This window comes from Ammodytes marinus (assembly GCF_949987685.1).
Source record: "Ammodytes marinus genome assembly, chromosome: 3".
Lineage (NCBI taxonomy): Eukaryota > Metazoa > Chordata > Actinopteri > Uranoscopiformes > Ammodytidae > Ammodytes > Ammodytes marinus.
In genome coordinates this window covers 15,190,557-15,208,272 of record NC_137232.1, presented here as the reverse complement: position 1 = coordinate 15,208,272, position 17,716 = coordinate 15,190,557, and the positions used below count along the sequence as shown (strand labels likewise).

Here is a 17,716-nt window from a genome sequence, read left to right as displayed (position 1 = left end):
GTCACTGGGGACACTCTTCGAACATGGAGAACAGATTCAGTACAGTACATGTAGGCCTACATGCATGTCTGCTATTACATGCCATACCATCAGGGCCACCTGCTCTTCTCAAACCAAACGTGTGAAACTGGGTTAAAAACCTTATAACCATTCAACATAAAGCTGCACACTGTCACTTAAGATATCATATTCAAACTACAGGACAGATGTTTGACAAAATTTAATATAGCTATATATCTATATTGATTATATTTTTAAATGCATGAGAATCTATGTGCTTTTGTGCACTTCTGTTCACCACTGTTGGATCATGTAGCTGTGAGCAGGCAGAGGGTGAAAGGTTGGACCAAATGGCTGCAGCTGTTAGCATGTCTCTCTGCTCGAGTGTTGTGTGGCGTTCGCTCGTTCTTGCCTTTTAGAAACTCAACCGGGCACAGAAGACCCCCTTGTGACCAATCAAAAGCGGGAACCCTGAGTCTAGTCAGCCAATAGGGGCGGAGGTCTGGGTATAAATGCTAAGGTTCATCACCTGGCAGAGTTGGGCAACCCTAACATTTGGTCAACAGGATCGATCCCAGGAACTGTTACCTCTTTCTTTTCTCCTAAGCAGGTAAAAAAGCAGAACGATGCTTTAAACAGCCTTTTTTTGACAAAATCATGGGAAATAGTGTGATGCCTTTTCCATATAAGTATGACCAAACTCACTCTAGGAGAGGGAAACATTTTGACCAAATATCTGTCAGACATTGGTGAACTCTGGAGCCATGAAAACTTTTTCTCTTCTCGCATTTTTGTCATGGATTTTCTGATATGGAAACTACTAAAATCTACTCTGATCATTCTTCAATCATTGCACACTGTAGAGATTTCTTGGATATTGGTAGCAGTAGTCTGCAGATATAAGGATAGTTGAGTATGTTTCACTGGAACAGTTGTGACCCTCTATCGGCTGCTGCTGACGCTGCGTGTCTTTGAATAGTTTAGGAGCGCTTGATTTAGTCAGGGAACTTGTGAAGCCATCTCAAAGGCATGCAAGGCTTTGACCTTTAAGTGTACCAGGTGTCGTGAATCAATTACACCTCAAGTGACTAACACAGTCCTGGCTTGTGTTTGGTGGAGACAAGGAATGGCTTGTAAATAGATACGGATCATGTTGAGCAGTTGATAATCTTTTCCTGACACTACACGTCCGTCCTGACGTATTCTGCAGCTGCAGCTATGCAAAGTCGAGTTCTGAATGTTGATCTATTTTTTGAATGTAATTTGTGTTTATACACTAGTTCATTAGTAAGTGTCAGCTTTAGGGAGGAAATGTACACATAAAAATATATTTCTTATTCACCTTTATAAGAATTTACAGGGCAAAAAGGCATAGTGCAAAATACTTAAGACCAAACAATGACTAAAGATAAAGAGGCCACAGATTAATCACTTGTAGTTTTACACATTAGCATTTGAGCTGTTTTCACTCTCGAAAATGTTAAAGTTAAGTTTTTTGCTTCTGGTACCAAAAGTACCTTTTCTGCTTAACATGACCCGGGCCGTTTATTTTGCATTAGTCTGAGGCAGAATGGAGAGAAGCAGATGAGAGAATCAGTCAACTGAATGTGCTGGTGACTGTTGCCCTCCGCGGAGATGGGAGGGGTCGCAAAACGAGAGGGGGACACAGCTGATCTATTTATAACCTGTGCTGTGAGGAAGAGACAGGTGGTGAGACAGTAGAGGGGCATGGTGGCGGGGAGGAAAGCATGCAGACAGCTGGCAGAGAGAGAGAGAGAGAGAGAGAGAGAGAGAGAGAGAGAGAGACACTTAAAGTAAAGATAAAGACAAAAGCAAGAAAGAATTAAAAGAAAAGGACATGATTAGAAGATCTCTCCTCTTCACCAGAAGACTCATAGACAGGACACTTGAAAAACTTGGAGAAATTCCAGAAAAGAAAAATGGTATCTATCAGAAAAGATCTGAACACTGTGTTTCAGGTTGCGTGGTTTCATCACTGCAAAAATACACATTCAATTACATTTGACAAACACATCCTGTAGCTTTATCCTTATTTGCTCAGACGTTTATGTTCATTATTGTGTAACTACACTGAGAGCAGTCTTGGCCAATGAAGCTGATTCTGATATTGAAATTACTCCAAATGATGCTCTCTTTATATACTGCAGTCGCACCAAATGAAAATACTGAAAAATAATCTCTCCTCTTTTTTTGTTTCCTTTCAGAAGAAGTACCAATCGCAGCCATGGCAAAGAACTGCCACAATGACTGGAAGATGAAGTACTCCACAGATGAGGAGTTCCCCGATCTCTCCCTGCACAACAACCACATGTCCAAGGTACAAACCCTTCTGCAACATATTCCACCCCCCAAAACACACATCCTGCACAGACACCAATAATATTTAGCATGACACTGAAAAATGCCAAGATACTTTAAATTTAAATGACTGACAAAAATTGTGTGACTGAATCCTCACTGACCTTCACTGTGTGTCATTCATTTGCTGTAGGTGCTGACCAAGGAGATCTATGGCAAGCTGAGGGGAAAGTCCACCCCCAGCGGCTTCACCGTGGATGATGTCATCCAGACCGGTGTTGACAACCCAGGTAAGAATGAGCAAGTCGTCTGCATAGAGATTAAGCAGAGACACACCAGCAGAGACATTCATTAACGGATGAAAAAACTATATATAGCTGAATATAAGTCAATTTTTTTATGATTATGGATTGCAATGGATTGCAACAGTACCCTTAAGGTAACACAGGATTGTCAGGATCAGGCCTAAAGGTCTGGCACGCGTTTACTTTTTCTAACCAGTTAATAGCCATGTCCAGTTCTGCACAGTGTGACAGAAAAAAGACAACCTTATTTTCACTACATCAGGAATATGCACAACGGGAAAACACTCTCAGTACCCCACGAAAGTTAAGTTAGTGATGTCGACCACTTCCTTATCCTCCCTCCCTCTTGTCCCATAGGTCACCCCTTCATCATGACCGTTGGTTGTGTTGCTGGTGATGAGGAGTGCTACGAGATGTTCAAGGATCTGCTGGACCCAATCATCTCCGACCGTCATAGTGGATACAAACCCACCGACAAGCACAAGACTGACCTGAACTTCGAGAACCTGAAGGTAAAGAAACAATGTAGACAAATATAGACAGTAATAGAAAATAGTTTATGGCCTGATGAAGGTCTAGCACCTAAACGTTGAAGCCATCACTACACCATCTATCCACTTTTAAACTTTAAAAAAAAAAATTTGGTCCAATCCAGAGTGGGTCAAGCAAACATTAGAGAGATGAACAAACATCAAAATATGAATTTGTTTTTCTGTCCTATTTTCTTGTCTTCAGGGAGGTGATGACATGGACCCCAACTACGTTCTGTCCAGCCGTGTCCGTACCGGCCGCAGCATCAAGGGATTCACACTGCCCCCCCACACCAGCCGTGGCGAGCGCAGAGGCATCGAGAAGCTCTCCATCGAGGGTGAATGTCAAACTTACAGACAATAATAATGCCAATCTGTCAGTCTGGTTTGTACAATGCAGGGTTGAGGGTATAATTGTGAGACTGACTCCTTTCCTTGGTTCTTTGCTCTCAGCTCTCGCCAGTCTTGAGGGTGAGTTCAAGGGTAAGTACTACCCCCTGGGAGGCATGACCGACGCCGAGCAGGAGCAGCTGATCAACGATCACTTCCTCTTCGACAAGCCCGTCTCTCCCCTGCTGACCTGCGCCGGAATGGCCCGTGACTGGCCCGACGGCAGAGGCATCTGGTGAGAACCACACAGACACAATGACAATGACTTAAGTTTATAAAGCAAAAAATCAGATATGTGCTTTAAAGGTACAGTGTGTCGAATGTATTGGCAGACCTAGAACAGACTTGGTAGAAATTGATTATAATATTAATTTATGTTTTAATTAGTGTATGTATGATCATTAAAAAATAAATAAAAATAAATAAATAACCTTAGAATTAGATGTTTTTATTAGGGCTGTCAAGCCATTAAAAAAATTAATCTAATTAATTACAGGCTCTGTGATTAATTAATCTAAATTAATCGCATACTTTTATGACACTTTTATGCCTGTTTATAAACAGCTGTATAGCCTACTACAGTTTCTCTCTCTCTCGCTGTCGCTGTCGCTCTCGCTCTCCATCTCTCGTAACTCGATTCATTCACCATCGTCGTACTCATAGGCAAAAATATTGACACACACACACGGGGCGGGTGTCCGTTTATGCGGAGGCGAGACAGCTAGCAAACAAAATTGAGACACACGGAGGAAGATTGAGAGATACTGTTTTGAACCTATTGTTGCACCCACTAAATCAGTAATGCACAGACACTGCGGAGAATAAAGTAAGATGTTTTCCTACCTACTTCATGCTTATTTGCCCGAAGCATCCCATAAACCGTCCATAGAGCCCTCGGCCCCTTCTCTCTTTACTTTTCTCCCTTTTACCCGTGCGGGCCGTGTTAGCAAGCTACAGGGTGCAGCTGCGCACCACTTTTGCACCGGGTCAAAGGGCATTATAGAAGTGCGATTAATCTGCGTTAATTTTTTTAATCGCGTTAATTTTTCAGTGATTAATCAATCGAAATTAACGCGTTAATTTGACAGCCCTAGTTTTTATATATAGTGGATGTCCGCAGGAAATCCACCTGTTTCAATACGAAGAATAAGTATTATAGAATAAATAACCATTTACATATTCACTTCATCACTTGATATTGTGGATACAAGCCGTGGTGGATGATGCCATCTTTATTAACTGGCTTCTTGACAGTGAAAGAAAACTAGCTTTGTAACATGAGTCATGACATCGCAATTTAGAATCTCACCACAAGATAATGGTAAATACTCAGCTATTACACACTGTAGCTTTAAATCAACTGGTGATGCAGATACTGTGTGCCAGTGTCAACAGAAAATTACACACTCTGAGCTAAACCCTTCATTGTGACCTCGCTAAAGCCAACTTTTAAAAATCCACCATCTGTCCCTTTCTCCCGCTGCCCTAATATGCAAATCCTGTTTTCAAACATCTGTTAAAGTGTGTCATGAATAACAATGCACAATGCACAGTGTGTTCAGCTGCAGCATTCCCCACCTCTCAAACACTGTACAGCTCAGATAATTCATGGTTTACTGTGTTTGCATTCATGGGACATCGCGGTATGAAATGACTGGCTTGTACATATTTTGTCAGTTATGTAAATCAAGTGAAACTGAGCTGGATTTTCACCCTGCAGGCACAACGACAAAAAGAGCTTCTTGGTCTGGGTGAACGAGGAGGATCATCTGCGTGTCATCTCCATGGAGAAGGGAGGCAACATGAAGGAGGTCTTCAGACGCTTCTGCGTTGGTCTGAAGAAGGTAAAAGACAAAACATGCATCACATAAACACACAGTTATAAAGACACATAAGTAGTTGCAACTTTCTACAGCGACTTCCTCCGTTCTAAACCTGCATGATTTTTGATCTTATATAGGTAGGCTATAATTAGCATTTATTGATATCCATCTAGTTATATTCTAACCATCATGCATTTTTTATTTCCTCCTCGCTAATCAGATTGAGGAGATCTTCAAGAAGCACAACCACGGCTTCAGCTGGAGCGAGCATCTGGGTTACATCCTGACCTGCCCCTCCAACCTGGGAACCGGTCTGCGCGGTGGCGTGCACGTCAAGCTCCCCAAGCTCAGCACACACGCAAAGTTCGAGGAGATCCTGACCAGACTGCGTCTGCAGAAGCGCGGCGCAGGTACGAAAACAGAGGAGGAAAATGACTTGAGTTGTTTTATTAAATAGTTTAGATTTGCTCTCAGTGGGACTTGTGTTAACTTTAATATGAAGTAGTTTGTGGACACAACAGTAACAAATATACATTAATTTACTTTGACAATTAATAATAATTCAAATTTACAAATTCCAATCACAAAGTCCAGGGGATTTGCAAGATTTAGGATTTTCCTAAAATGTATTATTTTTTGTGGAAGTGTAGCTCAGTTATCCCTGTGGAACACATATCAGGAGATGGGGGTTACTGCTTTTAACAGAGGCCTTCTTGTCTTCCCTCCAGGTGGTGTGGACACAGCCTCCGTTGGTGGCGTGTTCGACATCTCCAACGCTGACCGTCTGGGCTCCTCCGAGGTGGAGCAGGTCCAGATGGTGGTTGATGGTGTCAAGCTCATGGTTGAGATGGAGAAGAAGCTGGAGAAGGGAGAGTCCATCGATGGCATGATCCCCGCCCAGAAGTAAATAGGACAGACAACCAATGACTGAATTGACTGTCTGTGTTTGTTTTTTTATATTCTTAAAAAATGAACACGTGGCCATGTTGTAAAGTTATTTTACTGGCTACTTCCTGCTTCCGACTATCCATCAAGACGACTTTTCTCTCCTCTCCTTCCTTCCTTTCTTACAACTGTTAACCCTTCCTGTAACTTTCAATCATCTCTCGCCCCATTTCCTCTGTAACATCCTGGGATCAATCCATGCATAGTCTGGTCATGACTATGTACACGTACCGAAAGATTTGGGATTTTTTTTTTGGGTTGTAACTGGTCAATAAACTTTGCCCATGTAATAATCAAACCTTCTTCCTCCTGTTTTACTTTTTAACTCAGAACAGTGATATGTGCAGTGCCACTTACATGAACACATAGATTGTAATATAAACTCAAGTAAACTAAATCCTTAGAAAATAATATTGGTGTTCACTGGACAAACACTCACTATAACAACTCAACAATAACACAAAGAAAATGGTCAAAGACATTAAAAACGTGCAGAGTGAATATAAATTTGAATAGAATATACAAAATAAAGATAAAAAAAATTAATAATGTGCAGTTACACATGTGAATTGAAGATATTTGCAGTTTCACGTACATGAAAAAATTAATTTTAACATAAGTACAAACTAAAGTTAACTAAATCCTTAGAGATTAATATTATGTTTACACTGGACAAACACACATCAGAGGGTCAAAGACATTACATCCACATTTGATAATAATAAATAGACATAAAATATAAAAGAGGTTGAAAGTCTTTATTTTTGTGTCACACATTATTTCCTAGGAGACATGCAGGATTGCAGGTCGATCATTTTCCGTAAATTCAGCCCATAAGTTAAGTTTTGTTGATACCAGCGACAGCTTCAAACACACTATACAACAGAACTGTAGCCTTAAAGCATTGGCCCTAACTGTATCTACACAACAGGTTTTAAGAGAGTGAGGCCCAGTTGTACACAAAAGGAAAAAGAAAATTGCAAAAACTAGCCCTAAATCACAGCTTCACATTTTCAGACAGTGGTGGGTACCTGCTGTGGTTGACATCTCCCATTGAACAGATACAATTCCTTACAGCCGTAAAGATCAGACATCCGCTGTATCATCTAACGTTTACTGTTACGTTTCAGTGTTTCGTTAGATGCTTCATACTTCAGGTTATAATTGCTTGGCTTTATAGAGTTACAACACGGGTACAACAGCCTTTTGACTTTGGAGTCGTCAGTGTCAATATACGGGCAATGTAGCACTTGGTGGACTCTGTGTGTTGGTGTTTTTTTCTTACATTTATAAAAGACAATCAAAGAAGAATTGAGTTTCTCAAAGGTCATTCGAGGTCACAATCTCACCTGTAAGCCACTGAGTCATCTCTGCACACACAGTAACTTAATAAGGGTGGAGTCTGATTGGTTAACAGTCATACACCTCTAACAGTAAGAATGGAATCTGATGGTCAACAGTCTAAGCATTGCTGCAGTCCGATTGGTCGACAGAGGGAATCTACAGTTTCTATTCATGAAAAAAATGAATATTCAAAAAGAAAAAAAGAAAAGCTTAAGACAGATCACTATCTTGAATTTTCTGAAAGTTGGTGATTCATTTCTACCTCAAATCCTTTATATGACTTGGTGAAGGAAACAGAATGTTTTGCTTAGTCGCTTCAGTGGGCTTTAAACGTGTAAGACTTTAGATAGTTGTTACAAAAAAGAAAATACAGATGAATTAAAAACATTGCCAGAACAGTACAATGCAAATCATGGATAAAAAGCAAAAAAAAAAGTGCTCAATGATTTTAACAACAAATCAGCAATATCAAACATTTAAAAAATTGAGTCCTATTAAGTTTTAATCAATGCTAATTCAAGTCTTGGCTGTGTGGTTGAGAAGAGTGATTGCAATGGCAGACAGACTGCGATGCTGTAAGTGCCACCAGAATAACTGCTGTAATGTCTGTTACTGTATTAATGTGTGGGCACATGTTTTGGGAGGAGGATATCCTTTTATTTTCATTGTGAAGGTCATCTTGAAAAACAAAACAAAAACAATATAAAGTATTTTCACTGTGTTTTGATCAGGTATTGAACTATGTCTGCATTGGCTTTGCAGAAAAAGTTAAGATTTGTATTTTTTGTGCATCATATTGTGTTTACATTGTGTTCCATTATATAAGATAAGAACTAGAATCAGTCAAGAAAAGATTCATACAACTTGACCAGTAATCAAATGCAACACAAGATTTGTGGAGAAAACCTGATCATTTTAAAGAAATTTCAGCATGGATGTAATCTAATTAGTTGTCTGAACACACACAAAGCATTTGGTTCAAAAATGTATTAATGTATATATTTATTATTTGGTTGGGTTAAAAATGTAGTTAAGTTAAATTGATAATATTTACTTGATCATGATTCCTCTTAGACAGTCAGATTTTTATTGGGTAAAATGTATTATTAAAATGTTTTCGGGTACTTAACATTTTACTTGTAAGAAGCATAAACTGAAACTATCGGGTTTATCTAGTTTAATATTTCAAATGGGTCCTGTGTTACTAGGCAGCTTTGCTCGTCTGTAAGCGTCACCGGCAGGCGATCGATACTAGGAAGAGTACGAGGGCAACGAGTGAAAAAAAAATGAGGAGGAAGTTTGGCAGGTTGTAGCCCACTGCCTGCCTTACAATGATAGCAAAGATGCTATTGCTTGTGTTTTAAAATCACTTAACTTATGAGTTATTGATCCTGGAATTTTGAATCTTTCAACATCTTTCCAACTTTACTTGAAGTGTCAACTTTTTCTGGAAGTGCATAATGGATAAAACACATCCTCTAATTTTTTTTAAATCGCTAGTTGCCCAAATATTCTTCCTTAAAATTCAGTATAGAAATGAAACAAACAAACTCCCATCTGAGCAATAAAAATGGGTGTTTTCAATAGATAACAGAATAGATGGCAGAAATGTCGTGATGCTTCTTCATTTGGTCAGAAGTCTATGCATTTCTGCATGTCTCCCTCTCGAGGCCGGAGGTCACACTGTGCCTTTCACTTCTTACATGTTGTGACGTCTGCGTCCGAGAGTGACAACACATGTCAAACTTCTACCCATTTTAAAAGCATTAAAAGAAAGAAAATAAACTTAACAGGCAAAACAATTCAAACATCTCTTTAAATAGCAGCTCTTTAAAAAGGAATGACGACAAATAAGAAACAAGAGGAATAACAATGTCAACAACAGCAAAATGATCAATCTCTATCATTCTCAGCAACACATTCCTTACATCATCAAACATGAAAAAGGGGGAAAAAAAGAAAAGGTTTGACTCCATGGGCTCACGTTATATGGAAGTGTGTTTTAAGCAGGGGGTCATCACAAGTCTGCCGATGGCGGTCTACTGTATCTGTTTGTCTGGCTGTGATTGGTGGCATCAGAAGCAGAGGGTCTTTGGCGGAGGCGAGGCGTGGAGGATGGAGCCCTGGGAGGAAGAGGAGGAGAAGGCTTGCGGTTCTACCTCTCTCCTCCTCCTCCTCCTCTTCGTCCCTCCTCATTCCTCAACTTGTCCTGTCCGTCATGTATCAATAAGCCCCGCCTCCTGTCGCCCTCAGAGCTCTAGCTCTTTGGACACTTTGGTGGCGATGTCTCTGAAAGCTAGCGGCGCCCCCCACAGGCGCTTGAACCTGACGCCGCTGCTCTGGCCCAGGCCGCTGGGCAGCTGGCACACCTCGGCCTCAAAGGCCACGCGGGCGCCGGCCGCTCCGTGGGTACAGGAAAGGAGGAACGGCCCAGCCAGGTGGACCTGACAGCCACAGCCCTGAGCCGCCTCGCGCAGCGCTAGCACCACCTCGGCCGGGTCGCGCGGGCTACGCACCCTCACATCCCAGCCGGATCGGGGGGTCCGGGGCTCGGCCGCCTTCTGATGCCCAGATACATGGCGACTGGAGGGGAGAGGGAGTAAGGGGATACAGAGAGTAAAAACAATGGAGGAAAGAGTGGAGATGGGATGTTTAGAAGAGAAGGGTTAGATAGAAGAACAAATAAGGGAGGAAGAGGAGATATAAGAGGTGTGGATGAAAAGATTTGAGGATAAATGGGAATGAATATAAGGATATTTGGTTATGTAATTGTGTGGTGAAGGTGTGAAGAGACAAGTGAATGTGTTATGAGTGTGAATGTATGAGAGGTGAGGGAAAGAGGGAGGAGAAGAAAAACAAAATTAATATCACATTTTTGGATTCTGATAGTTCTAGGTAAATATAAGTTCTAGTCTTATAAAATCTCTTGTTTCATACTATACACTGGATGTAACACCAAAGGGAGACAGAAATCAAACCTACCAACAGTTAACTGTTCAAGTGACGGATATTAGTCAAGCTGGAACTTGTAATACATTTATGTTTTATTTAATGGAAGTTTATAAAATATATATAATAAACAACATAAATACAAGTCAAAAGATTTAGAACACCTACATTTTTTGTTAATGTCTCAATGTACTCTGAAATTAAAATAGTCTATCTAATCTGACAATAATAACAATAAAGTACTGCCACCTGGTCAATATTATCCAACTAATACTTCAGAGGTTGTAATAACAAAGTCTGTTCCAACACTGATTTTATCCAGACAGATGGTTTGGACATCAGATGGGACACCTGTACCAATTGTCTGCATCAACTGTCAATGCTTCATTTACTTCCATTGCTGCAGAAAAGCTGCAAGGTATGAACCCATTATTTGTCCCCGACAAAAGGTATTTTGGAGAACTCTGAAATGTACATTATTTGTACATTTTTGGTAACCTCAACCTTTTCTTGAACCTCTGGCAAGTTACATGCACTGGACTTAATCTGCTTCAATTTCAACACAACTGGAAGAATGGGGCTTGTTCAAGCCCTTAGACAGGTAGGGTACTTTACAAATACATACTTTTTATCTTCCTTTAATGGATTGTTTTTGTAATTAACTTTTAAAGGTCATGGTTCTACCCACAGGGATGATCTACCACAAGGGGCCATGCTTAGCATCTACAGCAACACCACAGTCTGTTGGCTAGTGTTAGTATGGTGCTAATAGTTTACCTGCTTTTAACCAGATACTGAGACTGAGCTGAGGCAGCTGAGGCTGAGAAGAAGTTGACAAGACCTTTAGTAAAATACAGATAAACTGAAAGGATAACCCTGAGAGGATTTGGTATAAATAACATTAGATCAATACCAATATAATCTAGGTCTTAGTGGTGTCCCAATGCTGATTTTTGTGACTGTTCTATTTCTGCACAATTTGAAAGGAAAATTGTGACTGATACTGCAATTGTGTTATGATTTGAAATATGAGAAGGAATTTTTTTTTCTTCTCATTTTCATTGAAACAAATATTATGATTATGATGGGATATACCAAACGAAGGTGTTTTTAAAGTATGTGACTATGATGTGAAGGCAGGTCATATTGGGATTTCGATAAAATTTCACCTTATTGTGCAGCCCTGGACTGCTCATAAATATTTAGGTATTTACTACTAAATACAATCAATAATAATTGATTTATGTCAAAGAGAACTTTTCATTGTTAATTGTGGTTACATTATGTGCCTTTAAGCTTACAAGTGTCTCTGCAATAATATTAAAGTACATAACAATATGTGGAAATACAAATGTAATACTTATAATCTGATTTCTATTTCATTTGTATGCAGCCAGTGGGTTATGAAGAATGTGGTTGAATACTTTTAAGTTAATGTTAAAATTTTAAATTTTTTTGTTATTACTTTTTTAAATTAGAATATTTATAGGTAATAAATAACTCAGTGTGCATCATCTGTAGCAGGACATTTAAATATATTTTTCCTGTACTTCCTTGTGTGCTCACCACATTAACGAGAAGAATATAATAATAAATAGAGGAAAAAAAAAACATTAATCCAGTTCCTCATGTTGGATCACATGCAAAAGTGTGACTCCATGAAGACTTCTGATGTTCAGAAAAACATCAGGGTCAGTCACATGCACCTAAAAATGAAAACATTACAGCTGCAGGGTGAACACAACGGCCAACAAATCCTTTTATATGTATGTAACTTTAAATAACAACATTTCAGGGCTACAATTGAATTACCTTCACAGGTCAGACACAGTTGGGCATATTGGGACATATTCTAATTTGCTTCTACTTGCTGATTGATACCACTCTCATGTCTGCATGCTCAATATTTGGTTCGAGCCAGCAAATGTTTAGCTTAGCGTAAGGACTCAAAACACATTGTGAACAAAGTCGAAATGTGGAGAATATACTCAATAGTTCACGACTGCGGTAAGTTGGAACTTGTTTGTATATTTTTTTTTTTACAAAAGCAGAAGTATAAAAACTAAAATATGCTGTTTTATGGGTGTTATGTGTTATATTATATATTGACACATAACACACATAACTCATCTTTTTAAATAACATCTTTCTGCCAATAAGCATATTTCCCAAAAGGAAATTGAATTATTACATTGACTACAAACTAGTCTCTACACTTAAGGTGTTTAAACGTCCTTCATTTTGTGAAGCTGCACAATACATTTGAGATTCTTCTTCATCTGCACTTTGGCAAGTCAGTGTTGGAAATAATTGAAAGGTTTTCTCACCTTGTGACCGGAGATCTGCTGATTCTCTCAGGTTCGTCTGTGACCCTCAAGAAGAAGAAAAATGTTTCTGTTAGCAATCAATCGGCCAATGGCTTCTCCACACTTACCCTAGTACTCAGCTAACTTAGCCATTTATCATTTAGCAGCATGGCTCTGTCAGTGTGTTTACATGACGTTAGAGTGAAACCACATCAAACCAATCACAAATTCACAACACAGAACACAACAACTGGTCTCCACATCACAGATGGAACATCACAGACCTACACTCACTACGCTGAGACAGTGGATGGATGTGGAACCACAAAACAAATGAGAAGGGAAAGAAAATGTATTGATGCTGGTAAAAGCACAAATTAGCAAGTTTAAAGAAGAAAAAGAAAGCCTCTTTTTGAGAAGAAAAATGTATTTAACATTTTTATGTACCTTGATATAAATTATAAATATAATGCAACTTAAAAACAATTACAGAGGAAATATTTGTATTTATTTATTTAGGTAAAGGAGAATTAAAATCACTGATGTTAAAGGCTTCTTCTTAACCCCTTTCACATATCTTGTGTGTGTTATGTTGAAATTTGCGTTTTATTTATTCATATTTGACATTCTTTTCTTTTAAAATAGTTAGAAATAAAATTAAGATTTCATTTCATTACAGTGTAGTTCTGCTTATTGCACTTCCCTCTTGTGGCCACCAGGGGCCACTGTTGTCATTCACTGTGTTTAGACTGAGCTCTTCTTTCCAACCAAGCCTGGCAATGGGATCTCTATTTCTAGGAACTGATGGTGTATGTAATGTAACCTACCCTAATGTGACCCTGGCTCTGGCTGAGGATCTAAACACACGTTAAGACTGTTACACATTAAGAGGAGTCCAAGCTTTGTAAACTGCTGCAGTGTCACCTTTTCTTAGAGCACACAGAGAAATCCCTGCTAATCCACACAGATAATAACCGCCTTAAACTTCGCCATTTATGAATGAACGATATCCAGAGAATATCTGGAGGTTGATTCTTGCTGGATTAGGACACTAAACCTCAATAATTTATTTTTCATATGACACCATGTCTGCTGAAAGAGTAGTTTACCAAATGTTTACCTATATTATTTATTCCGTAAAGCCATCTTTTGAAACATCAGCACATGCCTTGACTTGACTGCACTGCACTGCAGTAATTATGTCATTAATTTAAGGAATCAATGACCTTGCATTTCTTGTTCTGGGTAAAGAAAAGTGAGTGAGTAACACTTTGCTCCTCCCTGAGAACCTGATGTCAAGGTGCCCATATTAGCTTGATACAATGCAACATAAATTGGAGGAGGCTAGTGTGCAAGACAAGTGGTATCACATCCTTATGGAAGAATAAAAGTAGGGAAAATTAACCTAAAGTAACAGATAAACAGACGTATCTTTCACCAGGTTAGTGAATAATCTGTGTATACACTTGTACAGTTTGTGGGCAAGTTTATACACAGGTTTGGAAGTGAAAGAATGAGAGAAAGAAGAGGGAGAGAGTTGGAGAAGAAGTTAAGAAACAGAGCAAAGAGGTAAAGATGGGACCGATGCCATCAAATATCGGTATCGGGTCCAATATGGCTGCAGTCCACTCATCGGATATTGGACTGACATCACGCCACTAATTCAAATTCCATAGTCTGTTTTATTTAAGTAAATATTTTAATTGTGAAAGAGCAACACAGTCCAATATATTATAACCGTTTTGCATTTTTTTATATTTTGATCTTTTCAATTAGAATTGCTGTGTTGCTTAAGCCTTTATAACATTATACTTAATATCATCACCAACAAAAAAATCTTAACATTATTAAAATCGGACAGCATCGGTAACGGGTAACATCCAAAACAGAGATATTGAAATCGGATCGGAAGCGCAGAACAGTGGCTCAGTGCTCTAGTGAGAGGCAGAAGAAGCAGCAGTGTAACAGGACAATCTGCTGGTATCTTGAGGGAGAGCTGAGTAAGATCCCAGTTTAAGAGAAGGATAAATCCTGGTTACATAACTAATCCTGATTTAAAGCGACTGTGACGCCGGGTCAGTCAGTCAGTGAGGATGATTGGTGCAGGCTTCTTACAAGCAGCTACTTCTGGAGAACTCAAAACATATGCTGTGTACTCCTAATTTAACAGGTTCAAAGCTTCAATGATGCAGGTTACCCACTGCACCTTCAATCACCCAGACATGAATATTTTTTATATAATTTTTTTATGGCTAGGTCATTGATGCGATGGCTTATCAGGGCCACTGTGGAAAATTAATATATAAAAATATAAATACAATTTCAACAATAAAGTCATGAATTTACGAGAAATAAACTAGGATATTTTCTTTCATTCTCTTTAAGAGGTTGAAGTTAATGTTGTAAATTTAAATAGAAAAAACTAATTTCCAACTTTTGTCTCAGCCCTTAATAGCAGCAGGGATGAGGTCGTCTACCCATAAGACAGTGAATGCACCTTTCTCTCTCTCTCTCTCTCTCTCTCTATCTCTCTCTTTATCCGTACCTTCGACTTCTATCAACATTAAAGCCCCATCCCCCCCTTTCCTGTATGTCCTGAATCCTCTGCTCACACAGATCCAACGTGCTGCACCGGCAAACATGCCGGGGTTGATTACATTACTCAGACTAGTCCGGTGGAGATGTAATAAACCCACATAGCCTAATGCAGAGGGACACAACCAAACACACACACACACGCACATTGGGTTGTTTATTCTAAAAACAAGTTGTGTGACTGAGTGTGTGTTGTGTATTTTTTTTTTGCCTACGTAAGCTTAGCTAACAGACAATGGTCTAGCAATTGGGTCGAACTTGAACACCAATTTCTATAAATAAAAACAATTGACCAACTTCACCCCGGGCTGTTCCAGAAAACCAATTCTGTTATGTGTTTAGTTAGAAGCAGGCTACGATGCCGTGCCACCTATGGTCTATAGTGAGCGCTACAGAGAAAAGCCAAGCCGGCAGAGATGCAAGCAGACCAGACAGACAGACAAACGGGCTGATGAGTTTTTGTTACATTAAAGTCAGTCACCCAAATCTGTGCAAAACAGATTAAATGAAAAGCCAATTTTAACATAACACACACACTAGACACATTCGAAAAGGGATAGCAAGAAGTCTTGTCAAGTCCTACCCCCAATTTTTTATGTGCGAAAAAAAAAGTTATTAATGAATTCAAGCTAGAACCATGCAGGTTTAACTGAACTCATCCGCTGAATACATTTCTGCCTTTAGGGTAGCTAAGCTTCGTCTCAGATTAATGTTGGTATAACTATATCATAAACCTTTATTGGTATAACTAAACTCCAACCTGCGACAGACAGCGGATGACGAGCAGTGGGGATGACAGGGCACTGGTGAGCAGGCAAACAGTCAAACAGACAGACAGAAAGCAGCCAGAAAAACATGGGAAAGGAAGACTTACTAACTGTTTTTGTCCCCTGTGGGAGGGTGCAGCCCGAGATGGACTTGTTTGAGCTCTGACGTTTAGAAGGGTCAAGAGTGACCCTACGAGGAGAGAGAAGAGAAGGAAGTGAAGAGAGGATGAGACGGATGGAAAAATAGGAAAATCAAATAACGAGTCAGAGAGACATTGGATGAAATAGGAACCAAGTAAGAAAGGTTGGGAGCAATGTAGAGATGACAGAAAGCAGGGTACCTCCACCAGGGATCTCCATGTTACATTTAAGACTTGTAAGTACCTTCTTAAGGCCACTCAAAATTTAATTTAATGCCAATTTCAAAGCCATACTGTCAAAAGTATGAAGGGTATAATGGAAATTCGGAAGAAATTCAAGGTACTTTTAATAAAGAACATATCATAAACTCACTCATATAATGTAACAATAGATTTGTGAAATGTGTGTATACTATATATACTCATAATAACCAAATAAAAGTGTTTATTTTTCAAATAACGACCCATCTCCCCAATATTTATTTTACCCTACAAAAGGACAATCAACAAAATGTAAGACCTTTATAAAGGAAGTTCAAAACTTTGTTGGTGAAATTCAATACTTTTAAGGCCCTGTTTTGGGAATATTAAATTCAATGCATTTTGAATGTGTCAAGACCCTGAGGGTACCCTGAGAAACAAGCACAGGTAGAAGGAGAAATTAAACTTTGTTGACTGTAGTTTCAGGAAAAAGGAGGAAAGAAGATTGGCAGGTGACTGGCAAGGAAAAGCAAAAGTGGTTAAAGAATCAAACAAACAGATAAAGCAACAATAAGCAGCCGAGAAAATACTGACTGTGAAAGACATATGGTGAGTCCACCTGAGCAGCAGACCTGGGTCAAATAGGTTGTTAGCGTTTGTTTATACCACCTTAGAGTACCACACGGGAGGGGTTATATACATCAGGGAAATGCTCTATGACAGAAGCTAAAGAGCAGGTTATGTAACTGTATTTCTTCACTTTAAAATACTGTTCAACTGCAGAAATGTGACATGTTGAGATGGCGGCCTGCATATCCCATGTCTACCATAGATCTTATTTACTATCACATAAGATAAGATACATGTCGGATGTTGTAGGGAGCAGATGGGCGCGAGCGGAAAATCTTACAGTTTACACATGTTAAATAATATTACAATAATGTTAAACACTACAAGACCCAGGTCTGAGATAGATTATGGAAGACAAGTTCTGAAGCCTGAAAAGATGTATCATTAGAAAAGTAAGGCTGATAGGTTAGTAAGGAAGGGACAGTGAGAGACAGCCGAGTTAAAGGCTAAAAGATCTTTATGTACAGGTTTA

At 39.3% G+C, this 17,716-nt stretch overlaps 2 protein-coding genes across 4 annotated transcripts in view; one reads left to right on the top strand and one right to left on the bottom strand.

The window, feature by feature from the left end:
- Positions 1–535: 535 nt before the first annotated feature.
- ckmb (creatine kinase, muscle b) lies at positions 536–6,610 on the top strand. Its single transcript, XM_080054078.1, has 9 exons — positions 536–610; positions 2,226–2,338; positions 2,513–2,609; positions 2,982–3,136; positions 3,360–3,492; positions 3,608–3,779; positions 5,265–5,388; positions 5,588–5,777; positions 6,096–6,610. The coding sequence occupies exons 2-9, from the start codon at positions 2,246–2,248 to the stop codon at positions 6,272–6,274; spliced, it is 1,143 nt and encodes a 380-aa protein (XP_079910204.1). The 5' UTR covers positions 536–610; positions 2,226–2,245; the 3' UTR covers positions 6,275–6,610.
- Positions 6,611–7,082: 472 nt separating this feature from the next.
- mark4b (MAP/microtubule affinity-regulating kinase 4b) overlaps positions 7,083–17,716 on the bottom strand; it is a 52,096-nt gene continuing 41,462 nt past the window's right edge. For 2 of the 3 annotated variants that reach the window (XM_080053848.1, XM_080053847.1), the window contains exons 16-17: positions 12,933–12,977; positions 7,083–10,239 (exon numbers count right to left, since the gene is read on the bottom strand). In XM_080053848.1, the coding sequence (XP_079909974.1) occupies positions 9,906–10,239; positions 12,933–12,977 (379 nt within the window). In that variant the 3' untranslated portion in view covers positions 7,083–9,905. The remainder of the gene's footprint in view (positions 10,240–12,932; positions 12,978–17,716) is intronic. The other variant, XM_080053849.1, reaches the window with a different exon arrangement.